General features: G+C 32.9%; 1 protein-coding gene across 1 annotated transcript; it reads left to right on the top strand.

The window, feature by feature from the left end:
* The first annotated feature begins 3,926 nt into the window (after positions 1-3,926).
* LOC116467204 (alpha-S2-casein-like) lies at positions 3,927-22,714 on the top strand. The gene is made up of 13 exons (XM_032150760.2): positions 3,927-3,970; positions 5,558-5,620; positions 6,939-6,968; positions 7,743-7,766; positions 9,040-9,066; positions 9,514-9,540; positions 10,624-10,647; positions 10,732-10,776; positions 16,400-16,423; positions 17,280-17,303; positions 19,003-19,126; positions 20,158-20,203; positions 22,441-22,714. Exons 2-12 carry the CDS (start codon positions 5,570-5,572, stop codon positions 20,181-20,183), a joined length of 426 nt encoding a protein of 141 aa, XP_032006651.1. The 5' UTR covers positions 3,927-3,970; positions 5,558-5,569; the 3' UTR covers positions 20,184-20,203; positions 22,441-22,714.
* The last annotated feature ends 439 nt before the right edge of the window (positions 22,715-23,153 follow it).

The following is a 23,153-nucleotide window of genomic DNA, read 5'->3' as shown; positions in this document are numbered from 1 at the left end:
CATTTGACCCAGCCATCCCATTACTGGGTATATACCCAAAGGACTATAAATCATGCTGCTATAAAGACACATGGACACGTATGCTCATTGCGGCACTATTCACAATAGCAAAGACTTGGAACCAACCCAAATGTCCAACAACGATAGACTGGATTAAGAAAATGTGGCACATATACACCATGGAATACCATGCAGCCATAAAAAATGATGAGTTCATGTCCTTTGTAGGGACATGGATGAAACTGGAAAACATCATTCTCAGTAAACTATCGCAAGGACAAAAAAACACCGCATGTTCTCACTCGTAGGTGGGAATTGAACAATGAGAACACACGGACACAGGAAAGGGAACATCACACTCCAGGGACTGTTGTAGGGTGGGAGGAGGGGGGAGGGACAGCATGAGGAGATATACCTAATGCTAAATGACGAGTTAATGGGTGCAGCAAACCAACAAGGCACATGGATACATACGTAACAAACCTGCACATTGTGCACATGTACCCTAAAACTTAAAGTATATAAAAAAAAAAGCAATGGAAAAGATCCTTTAGAATGCACCTCTCTAGGAGAATGTCTTGAACCCAGGAGGCGGAAGTTGCGGTGAGCCGAGATCGCGCCATTGCACTCAAGCCTGGGCAAAAAGAGCGAAACTCTGTCTCAAAAAAAAAAAAATGCACCTCTCAAATAGAATTAGGATCCTAAACAATTTCCTAGGAGGAAAAAATGCAGCTCAGAATAAATCAAGGATCCTCAACCAAAGGGACGTACAGGGCTCAGGAGGACTTGCCAGTTTCACTAGAGGAGAAGCTGAAAGTCAGGGAGGCATTCAATGGGCCCCTGCTTGTACCCTAGCTCCACGTTTGGTCAACTCCTTCAGGGTCCTGAGTCTTCTCTGAGGCCCCACATGCTCAGGCAACAAATTATTGTTCACAAAAAGAATCAAACTCTGTAAAATATTTGAAGAGATTTATTCTGAGTCAAAAATGAGTGACGAATGGCCTCTGACACAGACCGTAGGAGATCCTGCGAACATGTCCCCAAGGCAGTCAGGGTACAGCTTAGTTTTATACATTTTAGGGAGACATGAGACATTAATCAAATACATGTAAGATATGTTATACAATGGTTTTGTCCAGAAAGGTGGGACAACTGGAAGCAGGGGCTTCCAAGTCATAGATAGATTCAGTAATTGTCTGATTGCCAATTGAGTCAAAGAGTTAGATTATTGTCTAAAGACTTAGGAAAGACCCGGTTAAGATAAGGGGATGTGGAGACCAAGATTCTACCATGCAGGTGAAGCTTCCGTGTAGCAGTCTTTGGAGAAAATAGATTGTAAATGTTTCTTATCAGACTTAAGGAGTCTGTTCTATCAGTAATTCCAAAAGGGACGAGAGTATAATGAGGCATGTTTAACCCTCTGCTTCGCATCATGGCCTGAACTAGTTTTTCAGATTAGCTTTGGAATGTTCTTGCTGAGAGGAGTCCATTCAGATGGTCAGGGGTCTTACAATTTTAGTTTTGGTTTACACCTGTAGGTATTAACACACTCAAGGTTGTTTTACAGTTCATTTAAGTCCTGTGTTGTTTTCTTAGTTTTTCTCTATATTTTTGACATTTTTATTCCTATATTTTCAATTTTCTTCCTTACAATTTTAGTTTTGGTTTATATCTGTAGGTATTAACACACTCAAGGTTGTTTTACAATTCATTGAAATCCTGTGTTGTGTTTTTAGTTTTTCTCTATTATTTTTGATAGGTTTATTCCTATATTTTCAATTTTCTTCACTTTTTTTCTTTATTATCTGGCATGCTGTTAATTATGCACTTTTTATGTCAGATATTGTATTTTTAAATATACTCATGCTCCCTCTATTTTAACATAGAGAATATAGTTACAACACATATTTGTATTATTGTTTACTAATTCTATCATTTGTATCACTTCTAGGACTATTTATATTGATCGATTTATTTTTCTTCACCGCAAGTCATGTTTTCTTTCTTTGTTACATGCCTGGTAATTCTTTATTGGCTGACAGACCTTATGATTACCTTGTTTGAGCCCTGAATTTTTTTATTCCTTTAAATATCTTTGAGCTATGTTCTAGGTCATAGTAAAGTTGCTTTTAAACGATTTTCACTTTAGATACTCGCTTTAAAGCTTTACTAGGAAATGCAGAGCAGAAAATTCATTCATTTATAGGTAAACTTAACACATTATTCAAGCAATGCCTTTCTAAGTATTCTAACCATGCTGTGTATATTACAAGGTATTTCCACTCTGGCTGATGGTAAGGTGATCTATTCCCAGTCTTGTTTGTGCTCCAGGCATTATACCATCTGCTTCTTTCTGATGTTCTTTCCCCAGCCTCATAGAGTTTTCTTGCATTCATTCCTGCTAATCAAAACTCAGCTGATAATTAAAGATAACCCTCTTTAGATCTCCAGAATTCCTTCCCTGTGCAATTCCTTCCTATCTTTGAAACCTTTTCCTCTTTAGTATTAGGTGTTAATTTTAGTGGCTTCCATCCACTAATCTCAATTCAAAGGAATTGCTTATTCTCTTTAAACGCTTCCTTTCCCTGTTGCAGTTTGTACATTTTTTCTTCATAATAAGGTGAGATAATTATAGGGCTCATCTCACTCTTTTCCTTTCTCTTGGGAATCACCATCCTGCATTTCTTATTGTATAATACAGGAAAATTTTTTATCATTTATTTTGTTATTTGTCTAGTTTCTGAAAAGAGGAGTTAAGGTAAATGCAGTCCCTGATATGCAATTCTGACTGAATTCCAGAGTAAAAGTGTTTTGAGGTTTTCACAAGGCCCTAAAAGTCCTGCATTATTTGGCTCCTTTTGTTTCTCTGACCTCAGGTTCACCAGATTTACTCAACTCCAGCCACGCTGTTCTACTTGTTATTTTTAAACATGCCACGCATGATCCTATTTTAAGGCCTGCACTAGGTTGCTCTTCTCCCAGCATTCTTCCTGGCTTATACACTTACTTCTTTACATTTTTACTCTTTTGCTCAGGGAGGCTTTCTTGGCTATACTATCTAATATTGAAAACCCCTTCCCTACCAAAACATTTTATTTCTTTTTCCAATTCCATTTTCCCCTTAGTATTTATCACTATCAAACCAACTATAGATTACTTCATTATCATGTCTCCCTTTCAGTTAAACTATAAACTCCATAAAGCCTGGAACTTTTCTTTTTTCATGACTGTATTTTATGTGTTCAAAAGAGTTCATGGCATATAGTAGGTTCTCAGTAAATCTTTGTTAAGTCAAATATAGTTATGTATTAGCACCTATCTACATATAAATTTTTATATTTTCTTTTAATTAAATGTAAAAAACCATACACCAACTGTATAAGGAATTGTGTTTGTATGAGAATCACAGGGTATTTTCACAGCTTTGTCCGAATTTTAAGTTGATGTTTTAAAACAGAAATTTATCAGGCATTTCCAATGAGAATTTGAGAGAGGGAAATTCTTGCTCACACAAAATAAGGAGTCCAAAGACACAAGAATTCATGTTGTGCTCGGGAAAGGGTCTGAATGAGGCATAAAGAGTAACAAGAAATGGGGCACAAATATTCACTATGGAAAATTTGGTAACAGGAGACAAGGAAATAAAAAAATACTTATCTTAAATCAAAAAACTATTTCATGAATGAGCCTACATACAAAATACAGCCAATTATTCAGTATTATAACACCCTCATTTCCTGTTACCATGTTCTAAATCAAACTGTCCTAAAGCACTCCTTGGAATTTGTGGAACAAAAATCCAAGAAAAAAATTTCTAACCATTCTGACTTCTTAGAATTGAAGTGCCTTTTTAGATATTTTAAACCACAGAATTACCCTATAAGGGAGGAATAAGGTTTAAATAGTATTAAAATAACCCACTGCAGATTAGCCACTGCGTAGTCCACTGGTCTTCCATTTGGGAAACAAGGTAATATCTTCATATATTATTTTTCTTATATTAAGTGCTAATAAAAAATATTTTAAAGCTTATTACTCTTCTGTACAATAAAAATGCAATTATTTTTAAAGGTGTCAATATCAACATACCATAAATTGCTTACGAAATATTTTTATTTATTACAAACTTCTTTGTTATTTTATTTTTTAATAATACAATTAATATGTTATGCTTATTATGACACAGTCTTATAAGTACTAATGTTATTTTCTGAAGTCGTGACCAAGATAATCAGTATGTATATGGCCTCTCAACCACTTTCTCCATCTGGAAATGGGAGGCAAAAATTCTGACATTACATAGTTATTTTGAAGATTACAGATAACAGTAAAATGTCTAGCACAGTATTTGCCATAGTTGTTGCTTAGTAGTTACAGCTATTTTTAATTTCCTTTCCCAAAATACTAAGAATATGTCTAATTAAGAACCAACAGTTTCCATGTTTTAATTCTTTCATCTAGGTAAAATGCTATTTATAGGTAAAATTGATATAAACACAGCCATATAAAATACATTATTTCAGGGATTTGATATAAAGATAATGAAATATGCCTCACAATTGTGAACAAAGCTTTGCCTATATGAAATATGCTCTATACATGTTTATTATTTGCATCTTAGAAGAATAAATAATTATTTCATCAACTATATGGTATTATTCACTTCAAGGGTGAAATATTTTATACTATATAATTGAGAAATCTTTCAAAAATTATGCAATAAAAATATGAGGGTATAATTTGATGCCTGTGTAGACACACCCTCTGTATTCACAAAGGTGTGGATCATAAGCCCATTTTGTTATCATTGGGTAAGCTTTAAATTATTCTTTAAAAATAAATTGTAAATATGTACCCTATAAAGAGTTACATATATCAAAAATACTTTAGAATAACTTTAATTTTTACTTATTCATTTAAACATAAGGAAGAGAAATTTCGCTACAGGTATTCAGAAAACCTTGTGGATTTGTTTATATCAATAGTATGAGACATAAATCTAGCTGGAAGGGATCTTAGAGATCGTGTAGTCAACTCACATTTATTAAATTTATTAAATAAGGTACGGTGATGTTCATTGGCTTACTGAAGCTTTAGTGGCCAGTCCAGGGTTAAACTGGGACCTGCAGGATTCCTTATTCCCAATCCAGTGTTAATTCTACCTGCTATTTCCTATTAGGGAGTCAGGCTGCATGTTTTGACTCCCTGAAATCTGATTTTTAAAGGAGTTCCTGTTGTATTTTGTTTTTCTGATAAACATTCTTCACAAAATGCCTGTCATTGGAGATTAGCCCCAAGAACCAATGATGTTTGAATGAATCTTCTACATCTTAACAAATATGCCTTTAAATTAGTCCTGTTGAAAAAAAGTCTCTTTCAAAATAAACTATTATGTTCATATTCATATTTATGAGCTTCTCAAAAGCAAATGCTTTCAATATTCATTATCTTTTCTCAACCATCTGGTATAAAAATAATAATAGGTAAATAAATAAAAGAATGTAGAAGTTTTGGAACTACAAATTATGTGATTAATTTTCTGTACATGTTTTTGCAGGACCAAACAACCATGAAGTTCTTCATCTTTAGCTGCCTTTTGGCTGTTGCTCTGGCACATCATGTAAGCATACTGGGACATATAGTGATATCAATTCTTATTTAAATGTATAAGAAAAATGAACTCTTTACTATATGAAGAAGATTCAGGCATTAACAGTGATAAACAGAGACTAAATATGTGACCTTTTAATCTATGATCGATGACATTATTGACTCTACCTTAAACAGAGTGTTCAGGCAATTAGTCTTTCTACAAAGTGACTTTACTTTAGTATTGGATAGGCTATATGTATAGGAAAAAAAGGCAGGAATTTTCCTCCTTAATATGTTGGAATATATGTTGAAATTTTCTGGAGGGATTATTTCCACTCTGCCGCATGTTTCTAGAAGTGTAGGAAAGCCTCGCCACTGTAACTGCGGATTCCAAAGGTAGCTATCAATGGAGTAACAGAATTTCATCATTCTTGATAAAAGTAATTAAGAAGCCATGATGATAAAATATACACAAGGACATGATACAGAGGATGGAGTTAGTAGCTCTGGATTTTCAGTGGCAACTTTGTAAATTATTTGCCAGTGAGGATATAATAATGATATTCATGTCACAAAACTGTAAGTATGTAATAGACAATACATATAAAAGTGCTTTGCATACATGGATATAGATACATATATATACATACATATATATACATACATATATACATTTTGTACTACGTATAATTTTAATCTCCTAACCTTATTAGCACCCTCATTCACAGGAAAAAAAACTCACATACCCACCTCCTTCCCACTCCAACATGTCACTCTTCCCATAAAGTCATCTTTCACTTTTATAGTGCTCACTGTACTCTTTTATAATGCACATCCGCATATGTAAGAGATATATACATGAAGGCATTTGTGCCTTCTTAAATTTGTAACCAACTGAGTAAATCTAAAGTGAGAATTTCATTTTTAATATGAACAAGTTGGTTTAAAAAGTAAAAAAAAAAAAAAAATGCTTTAGTAATCAATAATACACCGGATCAATAATTTCTTCTATCTTATGCTCTACTGGTGGTTACTAGATGTAACCACTCTCTTTCCTTCACTTTTAAAAATTAAATAGTTGGCCTCAATTGTTCCATTTAATAGACAAGGATACTCAGCTAAAAATCAAGGGACATTTGTCTCAGAGTTTTCCGGGGAAATTCAGAGTAATGTTTTCATTATTTATTGACAATATTAGAAACGGGGTAATTTGTTAAAGGAGGCCTCATTTCATTAAATTTCCCCAAGAAGCAGTGCTATAATATTCCATTGCCATTAAACAGTAGAGACAAAGATTCACATTGGTATTTTAAATTAAATTTGTGTTTATTTTTTGTGACATATAGGAGATAGAGCACTCTTCCTTTTCCAGTGAGGTAAGGTACTTTATTATAAAAACACTTCCTGGCACCTAGTAACACAAACGTCCTGGATTAGTTTCATTTTTGTGATCAGTAACAGCAGAGTTACAGAATCATGGAAAATTTGAAGTGCAATTATTGCTTGAACATGTGGGGAGAATAAAAGAAAATGCATGCATCCAAATGTAACAAGATTAGATTTGTGCACTTTTCCACTTGATTCTCTGGTAGTTATCCAATAATGGTGATATTAGTATGGAAGTAATGGCGTCCTTTACACATTATTATGGAGTCCATTACATATTATTATGGAGAAAGGGGCTCAGGTCCACCTACATCTATATTAAGTGCTCATTTCTAAATGTCTTCTTGCTCATGGCTACATACAAGGTTTCCAAAGCTCTTTAAGGTTGGCCAAATAATTGCCCTGCTATGCTACTATATATTTCATTTAGAAATCAAAGAGAGAAAAAAACAAAGAAAGGAAAGCTGTGCAGAAGGCAAATAAAATTATTCCTTTGCTGTTTGCTGTTAGCATTTGCAAAAATATTTTATCTGGCTTATCCCACAAGTACATTGAGAGTTCAGATTAAGTTATTTAACTAGAATATAATAATAAGTTCATTAAGGAGAGTAAAATTTTTGGTCAAATTCACTCTGTAATTCAGGAAAAGACCAAGTATTTTATCTTGAGCTACTGTATAATGAGTATGGATTGATGCTCATTTGGGTAGTATGAATAAAATATTTCACAAGTAATCAAATATATTATCAATTTATTTTTCTAAGGAATCTGCCAGCATCTACCAAAAAGTAAGTCATAACTTCTTACATTAAATATTTTAAAATAATTTGTCATTTTTATATAGCTATAAAATGAGTATTATTTATTTTTTCCAGAAGTTTAAGCCTAACAATAATATGGTCTTCCGAACCAGTCAGGTAAAATTCATTTGTTAATGTTGTGTTTGATTAATGAGGTGTATTTTTATCAATTACAAATTATTTTCCATGTGAGTATTATTTTTTCATCTCCAAGTGTAAAGTGAGTGATGTTTATATTGTCTTAACTGCTATGAAATTATGTGAAAGGATCACGTGAAAACATATTTGTGGCCCATTTGTGAACCAAGTTTTCAAAGTGTCATCTCTTTGAATGGAGTTATTTATAATCAATCATCTACTCTTCACCTCACTAATTCTTGACTTTTTGGATGACCATTTAATGTATTTTATTTTATTCTAAAAAATCTATTTAAGAATTATGGAAAATTATGTTTCTCTTGAATCAGGATTTGAATCAATTCCAATTTTATTTTTGGAAGGACATTTGCTCCAAATTCTAGCAAGTATAAGACCTTGATTTCAAATCTGATCTTGAATAAAGTTGAAATTAGCATACATGAAAAGTATACTTGTAAGAGAAATTTGAAAAACAGGACAAAAGCATGCACTTGTCCTAATTCAATGAATAATTCAACTGAAGAATATTAATTTGTGCAAGAATCAATGAATCCACTAAACAATTCCACAGTTATTTCCAACAAAGAATAGAGACCTAGTAATTTTGTGATTTTTAATTCCTTCAGCTAATTTTTAATATTTGTCTCAAAATTTTCTCTTTTAAAATTAAATACATTTATTTTTAATGAAAACTTTTATAATCTATCTGCAAATCACAGGTTTAAGTCCTAATTATGTATTTCAAATATACATTAAAATGTTTACAGTTATTTAAAGTTAAAAATAATTATCCAGCTGTGCACTAAATTAATTTTGTGTATTCACTCATTCATTTAACAAATATTATCGAGGAAGAACTGTATCCCATACAATATTCTAGTCTCTGAAATACCACAGTAAATAAATACAACAAGCAAATTCCCTCCCTCATGGTGCTTACATTTGAATTTACTACTGTTGGCACGTTTATCATGAAATGAACAATTTTGATATAATTCATTCAAATCCATAAAACTAAAATAAATGCTTCTCTCTGTGGTAGGTGGGTTTTTTCTTTACATTCAGTAGAATATACGTTATAAGCAATGCTACAAGGATAATAGGTCTAATTCTTTTTAACTAGGAAACTGCAAATAAAATAGATACGATGGTGAGATATTTTTATTCATCTGAACTATATTTGATTGGCAATATGTATACCTAATATTAAATACTAATAATAGTCTATAACACATCTGGAGTATTCCTCTTTTAATAATCCAGAAATTATTTTTATATTTTTTTTTAAATTATAGCTTCATTTTGCATCCATTCTTTTTATTCCCTTAAATTTGCCCTTATTCTCATAATGGAGATACTTCCATTTAAATAACAGATAATGTGAAGCCCTCCCATTTGTTTTGCAAAGATGATTCATAATAAGAACCTATGAAACCTGATTATATTGTTTTTATTTCAATTCTTCTTTGGATGTTTAGTACAATGATGAAGTAGGTAATTAATGTGGAACATATCTAAAGTAACTACTGCTATTCAAGGATTCAATTTATTCCTATCACCAAATTATTTTATTTTTATTTTCATTTCAATTTATCAGCAATCTTCTAGCAGTTTATCTAGTGAGGTAAGATACTGTTCTTTTAAAATCAAAGAAATAGCAGCTTTCTAGTAGTAGTATACAATAGTTTGATAATTTACAACTAAACACTCAAAGGGAGAAGTGGAAAAATCACATACATGACTCAAAATCATTTTGAGTGGCTGAAATTGACTATATTGAGAATTATTATTTGTTCTGCCCTATTCTCTCTGCAAATGTATACGTGACTCAATAGGAAATTGCATTTTTGTGCAAGTCAAGAGCTTGCCAATTTCCTTCACCATCATTTCTCTTTGGAAACCCTCTCAATATTGTTTAGCACAGCAGCTCTCAAATGGTAGTTCCCAGATAAGTAGCACCACAGCACCTGGAAAACAGTTAGAAATACAAAATCATAGTCCTCACAGCTGACTTACTAAATCAAAAACTCTGGTTTGGAGCTAAGCAATCTGTATTTTAGCAGCGCCTCTATGTGATACTGATACACATAATACTTTGAGAACCACTTTTAAAAAGATTGAATGAAGATTTGAGTTAGGAATTGTGTAAGTCACCAACCCATGAAACATTCTGTGGTGGCGAGCCAGGTTGTAAGAGTGCCCTAGAATAGCAGGCAGTGTCATCGTGGATTATTGTCCAGTGTCCCATGACCTTGGACAAAGCCTAAATTCTTTATAATCAGTGCCTTAGGACGCTCGCCTTAGTCTTTCCTTAATTTTAAGTGTTGATCTCAATCTGAGAGCCTTGAGCCATGTCTGTCATTTCAACAAAGAGCATGTAGGGTTTAGTTTATTACACCCTCACCAGGTCTATTTTGCATATTTTTGGTCACCTGTCTGTACTCTCTAGTCATATGAAATTTCCTGAAAAATGTTAAATTAATAAAGCATTCAAAATAAAACACATTTTAGTCCTTTTACTACGTTGACAGAAAAAGTCCTGGTGATAAATCATGTCACATATTTAATTCTTAATAAATGAGAGTATCTTAGTGCTAGTAGGTTGGACCCTGAATAATTACTCGTCCCTAACTTTCTCCTAAAATTATGTAGAGACAATTATTACTATGTCATACAAGTAAAGCTATTTATCATTTCGCTCCTTTAGGAATCTGCTCAAGTATCCACTGAAGTAAGTCATTATTTAAATAAAATTATTATCATTAGTAACATTTTTATTTTGCATTTCTCTAATATATCCTTTGGGTTTTAACAGAACAATGAACTGACTAAGGAAGAAAGGATCTACTTAAAGCAGATGGTAAGTTTTTCATACAATGTATTATTTCAAGCAAAAGAATATATTTTATAATTATTTCTTCTTCCAAATGATCATATCATTTCTTCTCAATGAAATATTTAGCACCACATTGAAATATTTAGCACCACACTTATGATAAAATTACTTTTTCCTGTTGTAGTTACTGTGATACATAAATACTATGTTAACAAATATATCTAGTTATCTTTTAAGAAAAATGAGCTATCCAACGAAATTTGGAAGAATTACAAACATAATAATAAATTATTAGGCTGGGCATGGTGGTTCATACCTGTAATCTTAGCACTTTGGGAGGCTGAGGAAGGAGGATTGTTTTAGGCCAGGAGTTCAAGACCAGCCTAAGCAACATAGCAAGACCTCAACTCTCAAAAAAAAAGGAATTAAAGTGATCTAATCGAGATATCACCATAGTTTAACAAACACAAAATTCATCACTCTGCTCTATGAAGTAGCAATAGGAATTTATAAGCTTTTAACTGCTCTCATTCTAAGCCATGGGAAATCACATAACTCATCCTCTGTGGACTAGAGAAATGTGCAGTGCAAGGAAAGAGGATAGGCTTCAGGGTCAAGTGATTTCCTTCCAACTTCAGCTCTCTAAGTTATTATTTAACCTCTGGACCTTACATTTTTCTCGACTGAAAATGAATTTAGTAATACTAATCCTACAGGTTTTTATGAGGATGATGCTAGATAATATAGGTAAATTATATAATCACTTGCTTGAAAACTTTCTAAGATCTACCAAAAGTAGCAATTATTATTAAATGTATACACAGACAAAAAATCCATTTTAAATCTTGGTCGTGTTAAAACAAGATCTCTAAAATAAAACTATTTTATTTTTAGAAAATTCTAATTGCTCCGATAATCTTTTTTAAACTTTGTCTAAATAAATTTAAATGTATTCTTCCCTTGTTTGTTGTAATCATGTGTCCATTTAACACTTATCCCCGAGCAATGAAGAAAAACACGTTTTATATACCTATTTACTTATCATCTGTATGAACTGGAAATTCTGTAAGAGTGAAGATGCCATTTTAAGTGATTCCACCTTTAATTTCTACAGGAATTTTTGGTTAAGTATTCACAGCAAAATCAAAGTAGAAACATACTAGAAAATTTTTCAGATGGACATATGTGACAGGTACAATAAAAACCACTCTTCATGTTTCAATCCATATAAAACTTCAAGTTACGTGATGCTTATGAGAGGTAAAGCAACCAGTCCAGGGGAAAGGGAATGTAAACTGAGATGTCCCTACTCCAACTGCAAAGCTTCTTCAACCGGATGTGGAAAAATGAATGAAAAACTAACAAATTTCTTGATAAGCCTCCACTTCCCTTCACACACATTCTTTTGCTTTTTACACTCAGTAAAAAGCTTCACTTCAACAGGAATAACTAAAATAGCCACATGATTTCTTTAATTCTAAAGTTCACTTTTTGAATGTAAGCACTATGATATTGAATTTTATATTGAAAATGTTTTTCTTTGGTCAATTTGACATAATTTATATATTATCTTAAAAAGTTTTAAATTTAATTTTGCTCAGATATGCTCGGAGCCATGAAGAAGATTCAATACTAATGTAAATATTGATCATTTTCTTTCTTTACAGAACAAAATCAATCAGTATTACCCAGAGTTAAGCTTTCCCCAATATCATCAGGCTTCTCACCAACCTCAGATAGTTATGAACCCAGGGAATCAAATTAAGACAATAATCTAGCCTAATAGTCCCATTCTGGTGAGCTCTGCATTTTTGTTTGCTTCTTTCTTACCTTCTTTTGAAAGAAAACATAATTAAATTAACCAGAGGGAAAATGTTCCAATCATTTTGCATGTAGAAATTCAAATAAATTTAAATGATATTTTCTAGAATAAAAGTAAACCACAAATCATTAGCCAAAATACTATTAAAAATCACTACTAACAAGAGTTACCAGTATCAATCCACCTTACTCTCCAAATTTACATGCCCTCAGAAGATCACCATTTATCGATGGTGCGCAAAGTCTTTGTTACTTCCCTTATCTCTGAATCTTAGGTTTATGCCATGGCAGATTTTGCTTTCTCCTTGACTTTAAAGTCAATTAGATAGTAAAGGTAAGGTGCTGAATTGCATACACTCTATATACCCAACTTAGGAAAAGAGAAGAAAGACACTTCCATGATCAATTTTTCACATGGAAACAATAGTTTCTTCTCCCTTAGACTCCACTAGACTTAACCATTTCTTTCTTAACTTTTTCATTTTTTAATTGGTCTCAGTCATTCCTCATACTAAAATATTTTTGCTTAGCTAAAAGTAAATTATAGTTACTAGTGGATGGCTAATACACTAACATTTTGCCACATTTTGATTTTAAAGTCAATTTTTTATGTAAAGAAAATGCTTTAATGTTCAAAACTTCTCCTTGACAGAGGACATCTGCTCAACACTATAATTTTCAGCATTTATCATAAAACTAAATACACATTTCCTTATCTAAGCAATATATAGTTATATGGAAACATTGCAGTATTCTTTTTTTCTGAATATTATTATTATTATACTTTAATTTTATAATGTCACAATGTCAGGTTATTACATACTATCCATGTGCATGTTGGTTCTGCACCCTTCACCTATGAGTGAGAACATGTGGTGTTCGGTTTTTTGTCCTTGCGATAATTTACTGAGAACGATGGATTCCAGTTTCATCCATGTCCCTACAAAGGACATGAACTCATCATTTTTATGGCTGCATAGTATTCCATGGCATATATGTGCCACATTTTCTTAATCCAGTCTATCATTGTTGGACATTTGGGTTGGTTCCAAGTCTTTGCTATTGTGAATAGTGCCACAATAAACATACCTCTGCATGTGTCTTTATAGCAGCATGATTTATAGTCCTTTGCGTATATACCCAGTAATGTGATAGCTAGGTCAAATGGTATTTCTAGTTCTAGATCCCTGAGGAATTGCCACACTGACTTCCACAATGGTTGAACTAGTTTACAGTCCCACCAACAGTGTAAAAGTGTTCCTATTTCTCCACATCCTCTCCAGCACCTGTGGTTTCCTGACTTTTTAATGATGGCCATTGTAACTGGTGTGAGATGGTATCTCATTGTGGTTTTGATTTGCATTTCTCTGATGGCCAGTGATGATGAGCATTTCTTCATGTGTTTTTTGGCTGCATAAATGTCTTCTTTTGAGAAGTGTCTGTTCATGTCCTTTGCCCACTTTTTGATGGGGTTGTTTGTTTTTTTCTTGTAAATTTGTTTGAGTTCATTGTAGATTCTGGATATTAGCCATTTGTCAGATGAGTAGGTTGCAAAAATTTTCTCCCATTCTGTAGGTTGCCTGTTCACTCTGATGGTAGTTTCTTTTGCTGTGCAGAAGCTCTTTAGTTTAATGAGATCCCATTTGTCAATTTTGGCTTTTGTTGCCATTGCTTTTGGTGTTTTAGACATGAAGTGCTTGCCCACGCCTATGTCCTGAATGGTATTGCCTAGGTTTTCTTCTAGGATTTTTATGGTTTTAGGTCTAACATGTAAGTCTTTAATCCATATTGAATTAATTTTTGTAGAAGGTGTAAGGAAGGGATCCAGTTTCAGCTTTCTACATATGGCTAGCCAGTTTTCCCAGCACCATTTATTAAATAGGGAATCCTTATCCCATTGCTTGTTTTTGTCATGTTTGTCATAGGTCAGATAGTTGTAGATATGTGGCATTATTTCTGAGGGCTCTGTTCTGTTCCATTGATCTATGTCTCTGTTTTGGTACCAGTACCATGCTGTTTTGGTCACTGTAGCCTCGTAGTATAGTTTGAAGTCAGGTAGCATGATGCCTCCAGCTTTGTTCTTTTGGCCTAGGACTGACTTGGCAATGCGGGCTCTTTTTTGGTTCCATATGAACTTTAAAGTAGTTTTTTCCAATTCTGTGAAGAAAGTCATTGGTAGCTTGATAGGGATGGCATTGAATCTATATTTTTTATTTTTTTATTTTTTTATTTTATTTATTTTTTTTGAGATGGAGTCTCGCTCTGTCGCCCAGGCTGGAGTGCGGTGGCACAATCTCGGCTCACTGCAAGCTCTGCCTCCTGGGTTCACACCATTCTCCTGCCTCAGCCTCTCTGAGTAGCTGGAACTACAGGCACCCGCCACCATGCCAGGCTAATTTTTTTGTATTTTTAGTAGAGATGGGGTTTCACCATGGTCTCGATCTCCTGACCTCGTGATCCGCCCGCCTCAGCCTCCCAAAGTGCTTGGATTACAAGCGTGAACCACCACGCCCAGCCGGCACTGAATCTATAAATTACCTTGGGCAGCATGGCCATTTTCACGATACTGATTCTTCCTACCCATGAGCATGGAATGTTCTTCCATTTGTTTGTATCCTCTTTGATTTCATTGAGCAGTGGTTTGTAGTTCTCCTTGAAGAGGTCCTTCACGTCCCTTGTAAGTTGGATTCCTAGGTATTTTATTCTCTTTGAAGCAATTGTGAATGGGAGTTCACTCATGATTTGGCTCTCTGTTTGTCTGTGATAGGTGTACAAGAATGCTTGTGATTTTTGTACATTGATTTTGTATCCTTGGACTTTGCTGAAGTTGCTTATCAGTTTAAGGAGATTTTGGGCTGAGACAATGGGATTTTCTAGATATACAATCATGTCATCTGCAGACAGGGACAATTTGACTTCCTCTTTTCCTAATTGAATACCCTTTATTTCCTTCTCCTACCTGATTCTTTAGCGCATTTCCACATATAGTATTCTACTTTTTAAAATGTGGCATCTTTAATAACTACAATCCAATACTTGTGCCAACTCTTAAATATATAAATAAATTAAGTTAGACGGTAATTTCTTTTAGGCACAGAATTATTTGTGTATTGCTACTGTGGGAAACTACAAGAATTTAATAAAGGAAGACTGATTTTAACTAAACTTTTTCCAGAAAGGGTCAGATATTTCACTTGATTATTTAATCAGGTCGGAAAATTGAATTTTTTTTATATTTGTTATTATGCAGAAAAAAGAGCATCATTTATCTAGTGAGACGAAGCAGTTTCTCATGTAGACAACATCTTGACATCCATTTCCAGATATTAAATTCTGTACAAGATTGCCTTTATTCCAAATTATTATTCTTTATGCATAAAATTAGAATTACAGAATTAGAGAAAATAAAAAGTGCAGCAATGATAAGAATAATTTGTGGATGCCGACTACAAATGTAACATTCAAAGTTAGCCAGATTAGATTTGTACAGGACCAGGCTCTAGAAAAAAATGTTCAATACCATTTCTTTTGCTAGCTGTCACTGAATAACAATTTTCCTTCAGGAATCATGGTGTCCATTCTCAAATTTGTAAACTGGATAAGAGGAATTTATTATATGTTTTCCACATAAAGATTCAACTTTATACATTGTTAATTTTCAAATATATTTCTACTAATGGTGCATAACATATGCCTAGAGATACCCTGAATATCACCTAATGATTTGCCTAGTCTTGTTCTTTTGTGAAAAAGTGGCAAACTGCGTGGTGGAAAGTAATATCTGAATTGATATATAATTAAGATGTCTTATCTTTTCTTTCCTAAGGAATCTACCAGCATCTCCCAAGAAGTAAGCCATAACTACTAAAGTTAAATAAAAATTTAAAGTTATCTTTTATTACATAAATTTTAAAAAGTTATTTTTATTTCATAATAGTTATGACATAACTGTGCCAAAATGCTGGGATTACAGGCATAAGCCACCACGCCCAGCCTGAACTTCATTTTTTAAAATAGCTCAGTATGAAATCTAGAGCCTGCCAATTGCTTTCACTAAAGTTTTACTCTCTCAATATTATTTAGGAGATAACTAGTATTAGTTAGGAGATAATAAGTATCATCCACTAGGGTGAGTTATTTGGTGACTGCCACAAGAAACACCTATTGTAATAGAAAGAGCCAGGTAGGTGAGCACAATTGGAAAAGGTCCTGGGGAAGGGGGAAATATGGATTGTGAGCTGGAGTCTTGTGACCTGAGGCACAGTCCAAGGTCTTCCTCATCGGTGCCTTAGGAAGCATATTTTATTCTTTCTTTCAATCTCAATATAAGAACCCATATCACTACTAGAAATGGCATGTGAGCTTTGGTTTACATCACACCTCACCTGGCCTATGTGTTCATTATTTTACCTGACTACTATCTGTAGTAATTTTTACTGTCTGAACAATGCACCTGGATGAAGACTTTGTAATAGCACATATCTTCAGAAATGTGTCATTGTTAACACAGATTGTGTGCCTAATAATGAATGTTTTATTGTAATGATTCTTAATTGATTTCTTTAATCAGTGATTAAGATCACTTCTCATTAACAGTGACTTGGCTCTGAATTTTTCAATTAGCTTTATCTCTTTACTATAACTAGTTACCTGCAATTACTGGTGTGTCATACAAGTAAAGCTGACTTTTAATTTCTTTCCTTTAGGAATCTGCTGAAGTGTTCCCTGGGGTATGTAAATATCTTTGAAACAAAATACAATTAATATTACCCAGTAGTAATTTCTTTTGTTTTCATAACAGTTGTTTTTGGTTCTTAACAGAAAATTAAGTCAAATGAAGAAAAGAACTACCTGAAAGTACTGGTAGTTATTTCATAAACTTACAGTGCAAATAAAGAAAAAATATATATAAACACACACACACATATATATACAGGTGTATATACAAAATCTCAACTCTTTCTTCCCCTCAACTTTCACATCACTGAATTCCAAATAAATATTTAAAATCAAATTCAAAATCTAGAGTAGTTTTGTTACTGTTGTTATCGTGGTATGCACCTTTCTTTTCAAATAACTATGAATATATCTTTTAAGAAAAACAATTTTAATCTATTGATTTTTGAGCAATTGCAAATCTCAAAAAATAATGTTTGTATTTTAAATGACTTAATCAAGGTACCAGTAAACACAACTATATTCCAACTTCTCTTTGACAGTATGTTATGACCTAATTTCCCTAAATAAAAGACTGTTAGCTATTATTTTCAAACCATAGTTATTGTAGCCAATCAGTGTGGTATAGAGGGTTATGTATCTCAGTGAAAGGACATAGGCTTTGGAGTCAGAGAGTTTATATTCCAACTGCAGCTCCACCATTTTTTATGGCTGTGACATTTCTTAAGTACTTTGTCCCTCTCAACTACAGTGTCTTCAACAAAAAAGTGAACATGTAAATATACTTCTGAATTTAATTTTTTTGGTAAGGATCATTTCAGGTAATACATGTAAACTGTATAATACAATAAATGTACTATAGCAGTAATATTAATATTATGGTCATCATCGTCCTAGACACTGAAATTTCTTGTACAATTTTTGTAACAGAAGTACTATTTGCTTCAATGTTCTCAAACTAATTCTCCCAGCTAAAAACCTATCTGGTTTCATAAGTTCTAGGTGCTATGAAAATCTTTATACTTTGTCATAATTATCCCAGAAGAATTCTACCATTATATCAATTTTATATCACAGCCATGGATCCAGTCCACACTTACTGTATCTTCATAAAAACTGGAAATTATGCTGTGTAAAGTTATCATTTTAATTCCATCTTTATTACCTACAATAATCAAAATCTATAATAAGATTTATGAAGAATGCTTAAAGAAAGAACTTGGATGTAGGGAGCATCCATTGTACGTAAAATAGGTGACCAGCACCAATCAGAATGCTCTCTATATATTAACTTACATAATTCTGCAATGGAAGTGATGCTCAGAGAGCTTAAGCAACAAGATCAGTATCACAGATTCCAGTGAGTAAAATCACAAAAAATTATGCTGAGCCTCTCTGACTCTAAGGATTATATGCATAACAATCAATAATAAACTGAGACACTTATCTCTGTAATTCAAATAATTTTCCTCTTGACTTCTTACATATAAATTTATTTTTTTTCTTTTAGACATCTTTGTGTGAGTGTCAGAATTAGAGACTCTCTTTAATTCTGAAGTTTACTCCATAACATATAAATATTTACAGTGATTTTTACATAAGTAAACTCTCCTTTTGCTGGTTCTACCTGGAATAATTTAACAGTTATCTAAATAGGCAAAGTTTTAATTCATTTACTTCTATGTAGCTCTCTTTTGAACTCTGGGAGAAATTAAATGTAGGGTAATTATTAATAATTTTATTTCTTTCTAGATGAAAACCAACCAGTTTCTCCAGAAGTTCACTGTCCCCCAGTATGTCCAGGCTGTTCCCCTTGTAGTCTATGAACCTGTGGAATCACATTCAGGAAAACACCTACCCATATATTCCCATTTGGGTAGGTTTGCCTTTTTAAAAAATATATAATTATTGTGTTTTGTGAAAAATGAGATGAAACGAAATAAAGAAAAAGAATCTAAGTTATCACGTAGAAGTTAAATCAAATTTAAATCAAAATATCAAGGCTAGTAATGAAATAAAAATCATATGTTTCAAATATAACTGCAATCATAATGCTAGGGAAAAAGAATTGCATTATACTAGATTTTAATTTTCTAAACATTTGTGTATATATCCTCTTGATTTTTACAGTAATCCATTGAGGTAGAAAAATAGAAATAACTAATTTTATTTTACAACAGATTCTGAAATTAAAAGAAGTGGATTCAATTTTCCAAGCTACATTTAATAGTTTACCTTCATTTAATAAGTCTTTTAGCTTAGGACGCCTTTTCTTTAACATAAGAAGTAAATGGTAGAGCAGGAAATTGAACCTAAAAAGCCGAAATTGGCTGGGCGCGGTGGCTCACGCCTGTAATCCCAGCACTTTGGGAGGCCGAAGGAGGTGGATCACCTGAGGTCAGGAGTTCAAGACCAGCCTGGCCAACATGGTGAAACTCCATCTCTACTAAAAATAAAAATAGCTAGCTGGGCATGGTGGTGGGCGCCTGTAATCCCAGCTACTAAGGAGGCTGAGGCAGGAGAATCGCTTGACACCAGGAGGTGGAGGTTGCAGTGAGCCAAGATCGCGCCATTGCACTCCAACCGGTACAACAATAGTGAAACTCTGTCTCAAAAAAAAAAAAAAAAAAAAGCCAAAAATTTAGTATAAATATTAATAATTTGGCATCAGAAGTTCTAGGACTGGGTCTGAGGTCTGATAATTCTCTGGATTCTATTTTCTATTTTTATTTTGAGATGTGATTGAATTTCTTAGATAGGCATGTAACATTTGGAGGACTTTATCATTATCACTATAGAAAATAAGACTTTCATAATTTAGGTTTGAATGTTAGATGTCTAAAATTGTTTCTAAATATTTCAAGTGAGATATAAATAGTTAAAATGCATTATTCTTTTTCTTTTAAGAAGAACGTGTAAGATTCTTGAATTAACTGCTGCAATTTGAGCTTGAGTAAGTACCTTTAAGACTAGTCATTGAACAAAAATTTAAGTAGGATCTTCACTTAAGAATGCAACATCAAAGCAATAATTTGAATCATTTAGAGAAATTCTCTTTAAATCAGAGGTTGGCTTATAAAATAATTTAACTTTTGCTATACACTTTTTGATTCACAAAGAAGAGTTATCTGTGTAACTTGCAGGCATATGGTTTTTTTTGCAAATTTAAAAAAATAAACTATAGAAAATTTCCTCGGTGAACTGGATGCATTTAACCAGAAGTAATGACTCTTAGAAGAAATCTTCACAAAGACAAGTGGCTACACTGGTTTACTTTGAAGTTTGCCTTTCGACTTTCACTCAACATTTCTGCTTGGAGAAATATATATATTTTTAGTAGATTTTTTTAATTTTACAATTTGAGCTACTTTATACAAATTTTTCCTGCAGCAATTTCTCCGGATCTATACATACAGATCTAGATAAATATATAAAGCCTACTTTCCTACTTGTGATCACTGTCATTCCCTTTGAGATTCCAATCTAGATTGCATTTGCCTCCACAGTAGATTTATAGTCTGACAGGTCCTAATGTAAATGATGAGTTAATGGGTGCAGCACACCAACATGGCACATGTATACATACATAACAAACCTGCACCTTGTGCATATGTACCCTAGAACTTAAAGTATAGTTAAAAAAAAAAAAAAAAAGTCTGACAGAGCATCAAGTCAATGGTGACTTACAGTCATGTTTCACTTTATCTGGTCTCCTTTTTTCCTTATGTTTTCATTATAATTATTAGAGGTTTCTCCATTCTGAAGTTGAGTCTCCCTCAGTTTATCTCCATTGTTCTATCTACCTCTCCTAAACTTAAATTGTTGGTCAAAACCTATATGCATAGATGCGTAAAATAATAAGTATACATCATCAAGACAAAGGGTGCAACAGCAAATCTGATAATAATGGCTGATGTTTGTTGAGGGCTTAGAGTGCGCCCGCCACAGTTCTAAACTTTTTTTCCAATATTAACTAGTTTCATGGTCACATAACCCTGTGAAGTTGTTATCATTATTAACTAATGTATAAAAGAGACAAGCAATGCACAAAAAAGTTACATAAATTGCCCATGATCATATTGTATGTGATAAGTGAAAGAGCCAAGATTCCAACCCAGTGTCTGGTCCTAAGTTGCTTCCTCTGAAAGACTCAACTACAGAGGCAACCCCGTATCCATGTTCAGGAGTTCAAGAATAATGTGAAAGGGCATTGGTCTCACAGCTGGATTATATTTTTGTTTGGTTTTCCTGACAATGGAGAGAGATCAAACAACCCTTCCAAATAACCTTAAATGAGAAAAATAAAACCATAATTGTTGTGGATGAGAGCTGAGGTTGTAGTTGTATTTTCTGAATCGTGATAGTCCCTTTGATGTCATTCATTCTGTATTTTGAAATTGCTTTTCATGAGTCCCACAATATGAGAAACTTGGCAAAAAAAAAAAAAAAAAAAATGAGATACTGGCAACCTTCCTTAACCTCAGTCCTAGAAGGGTAAACAGGTTTACAAAGAAGTTTACCAAGTGCAAAATTAGAATTGTGAGCATGATACTGTCAATTGGATTAGATTAAGACCTGAACCTTGAGGTAAACCAGAAATAAAGCAAGGCAATGCGAGAAGAATATTATAAGGTAGAAGTAAATTAAATATACAGAATATTTACAAAATAAAACTATTAATAAAAAGATTTCTAATAAAATAGATTATGAAGACTACTTTTTAAAGGTTTTTAAAAATTTTTCCAAAAGGACTTTTTCTCAGTGTAATTATTTGACAAATCAATAATCCAAATACTCAAGAAATAGTGTAGGAAGTAATATTATATTTTATGTCTAGTAAACTATTTGGAAATTAAGAAAATGTTTCTTCAACATTGGATGAGAGATGTAAATACTTCTTATTCAATGGGAGCATTAAATAGAATCTTTATTTGCATAACACAGTGAAGAGTTTGGCTATTAACTATCAATCATTTAGTCATTTATAAAATAAATATTAATAGCCTACTGTTTCAGCACTAGAAAATATCAATTAGTAATAACTATAAATAATTATATTATATTACACTAGCTTGCATGTTTGAATGTTTATATGTATTTTGTGCATAAGTATTTTACATATTATATGTAGTATGTGTTTTCTGGAATATAAATTTTATAGATAATCCAATATTTTTTCTTTATTCACAGTTATGACTAGAAAAATAATTCCTTTATAATTTCATCTATCACATCACCTACTACTATCAATATATTTTGGCATGCTTCTTGAAAAGTCAACAGTATTGAGCCAAAAGAAGATTGTGTGGAATATTTTCCGTATTGGTTATAATCTTTTTAGTTTGCATTAGATATGCCAGATCTGGATTGTGGTATCATATTTACTGTATTGATGACTAAATGAGGTCTTTTCTCCACTATCTCTGAAATATAGAACTCTATATCACTTGCCAAAACATTAAAATTTCAAACAAAATTGTAGCTGGTGTTTTGTTTTGTTCTGTTTTGTTTTGTTTTTTTCATTCCTCACACCTAGAGAGACCAGGCCACTATTACTAGAATAAATCAGCTTGAACATCACTGAAATAACTTTATGTACATTTGAGGCCCTTAATTTCAAGGTTGTCTCTCATATCACATGTATTTGAATGTTACATACTTATGGTTCTCAACCACAACTGTAGTCTAAGCACTTACTGGCCCTCATTCTAACATCTCTCTAGTTTGTCCCTGCTTCCATCTGTCTATCCCATACAACTTTCTTCAGATTTCTCAAGTCTCCAGTCTGTGCCTGGCCAGTTAATAATCTGCAATATCGTTCCATAAAAACTGATTAAGTCACTAACAAAGTACAGCTTTGAAGGCCTTCCATCGGGGTTTAGACTTCTTTCAACAAACATTGA

The sequence above is a fragment of the Hylobates moloch genome, unplaced genomic scaffold, assembly GCF_009828535.3.
Source record: "Hylobates moloch isolate HMO894 unplaced genomic scaffold, HMol_V3 SCAFFOLD_2, whole genome shotgun sequence".
NCBI lineage: Eukaryota > Metazoa > Chordata > Mammalia > Primates > Hylobatidae > Hylobates > Hylobates moloch.
The sequence above is the reverse complement of the archived record's forward strand: the minus strand, read 5'-3'. Positions and strand labels throughout refer to the sequence as shown.

Bases quoted from the DNA above. Each gene is read 5' to 3' on its own strand.
- LOC116467204 (XM_032150760.2), top strand. From the start codon at position 5,570: ATGAAGTTCTTCATCTTTAGCTGCCTTTTGGCTGTTGCTCTGGCACAT. The intron at 10,777-16,399 runs GTAAGTTTTTCA...TTCTTTCCTAAG, and splicing joins GGATCTACTTAAAGCAGATG to GAATCTACCAGCATCTCCCA. The intron at 19,127-20,157 runs GTAGGTTTGCCT...TTTTCTTTTAAG, and splicing joins ACCCATATATTCCCATTTGG to AAGAACGTGTAAGATTCTTG.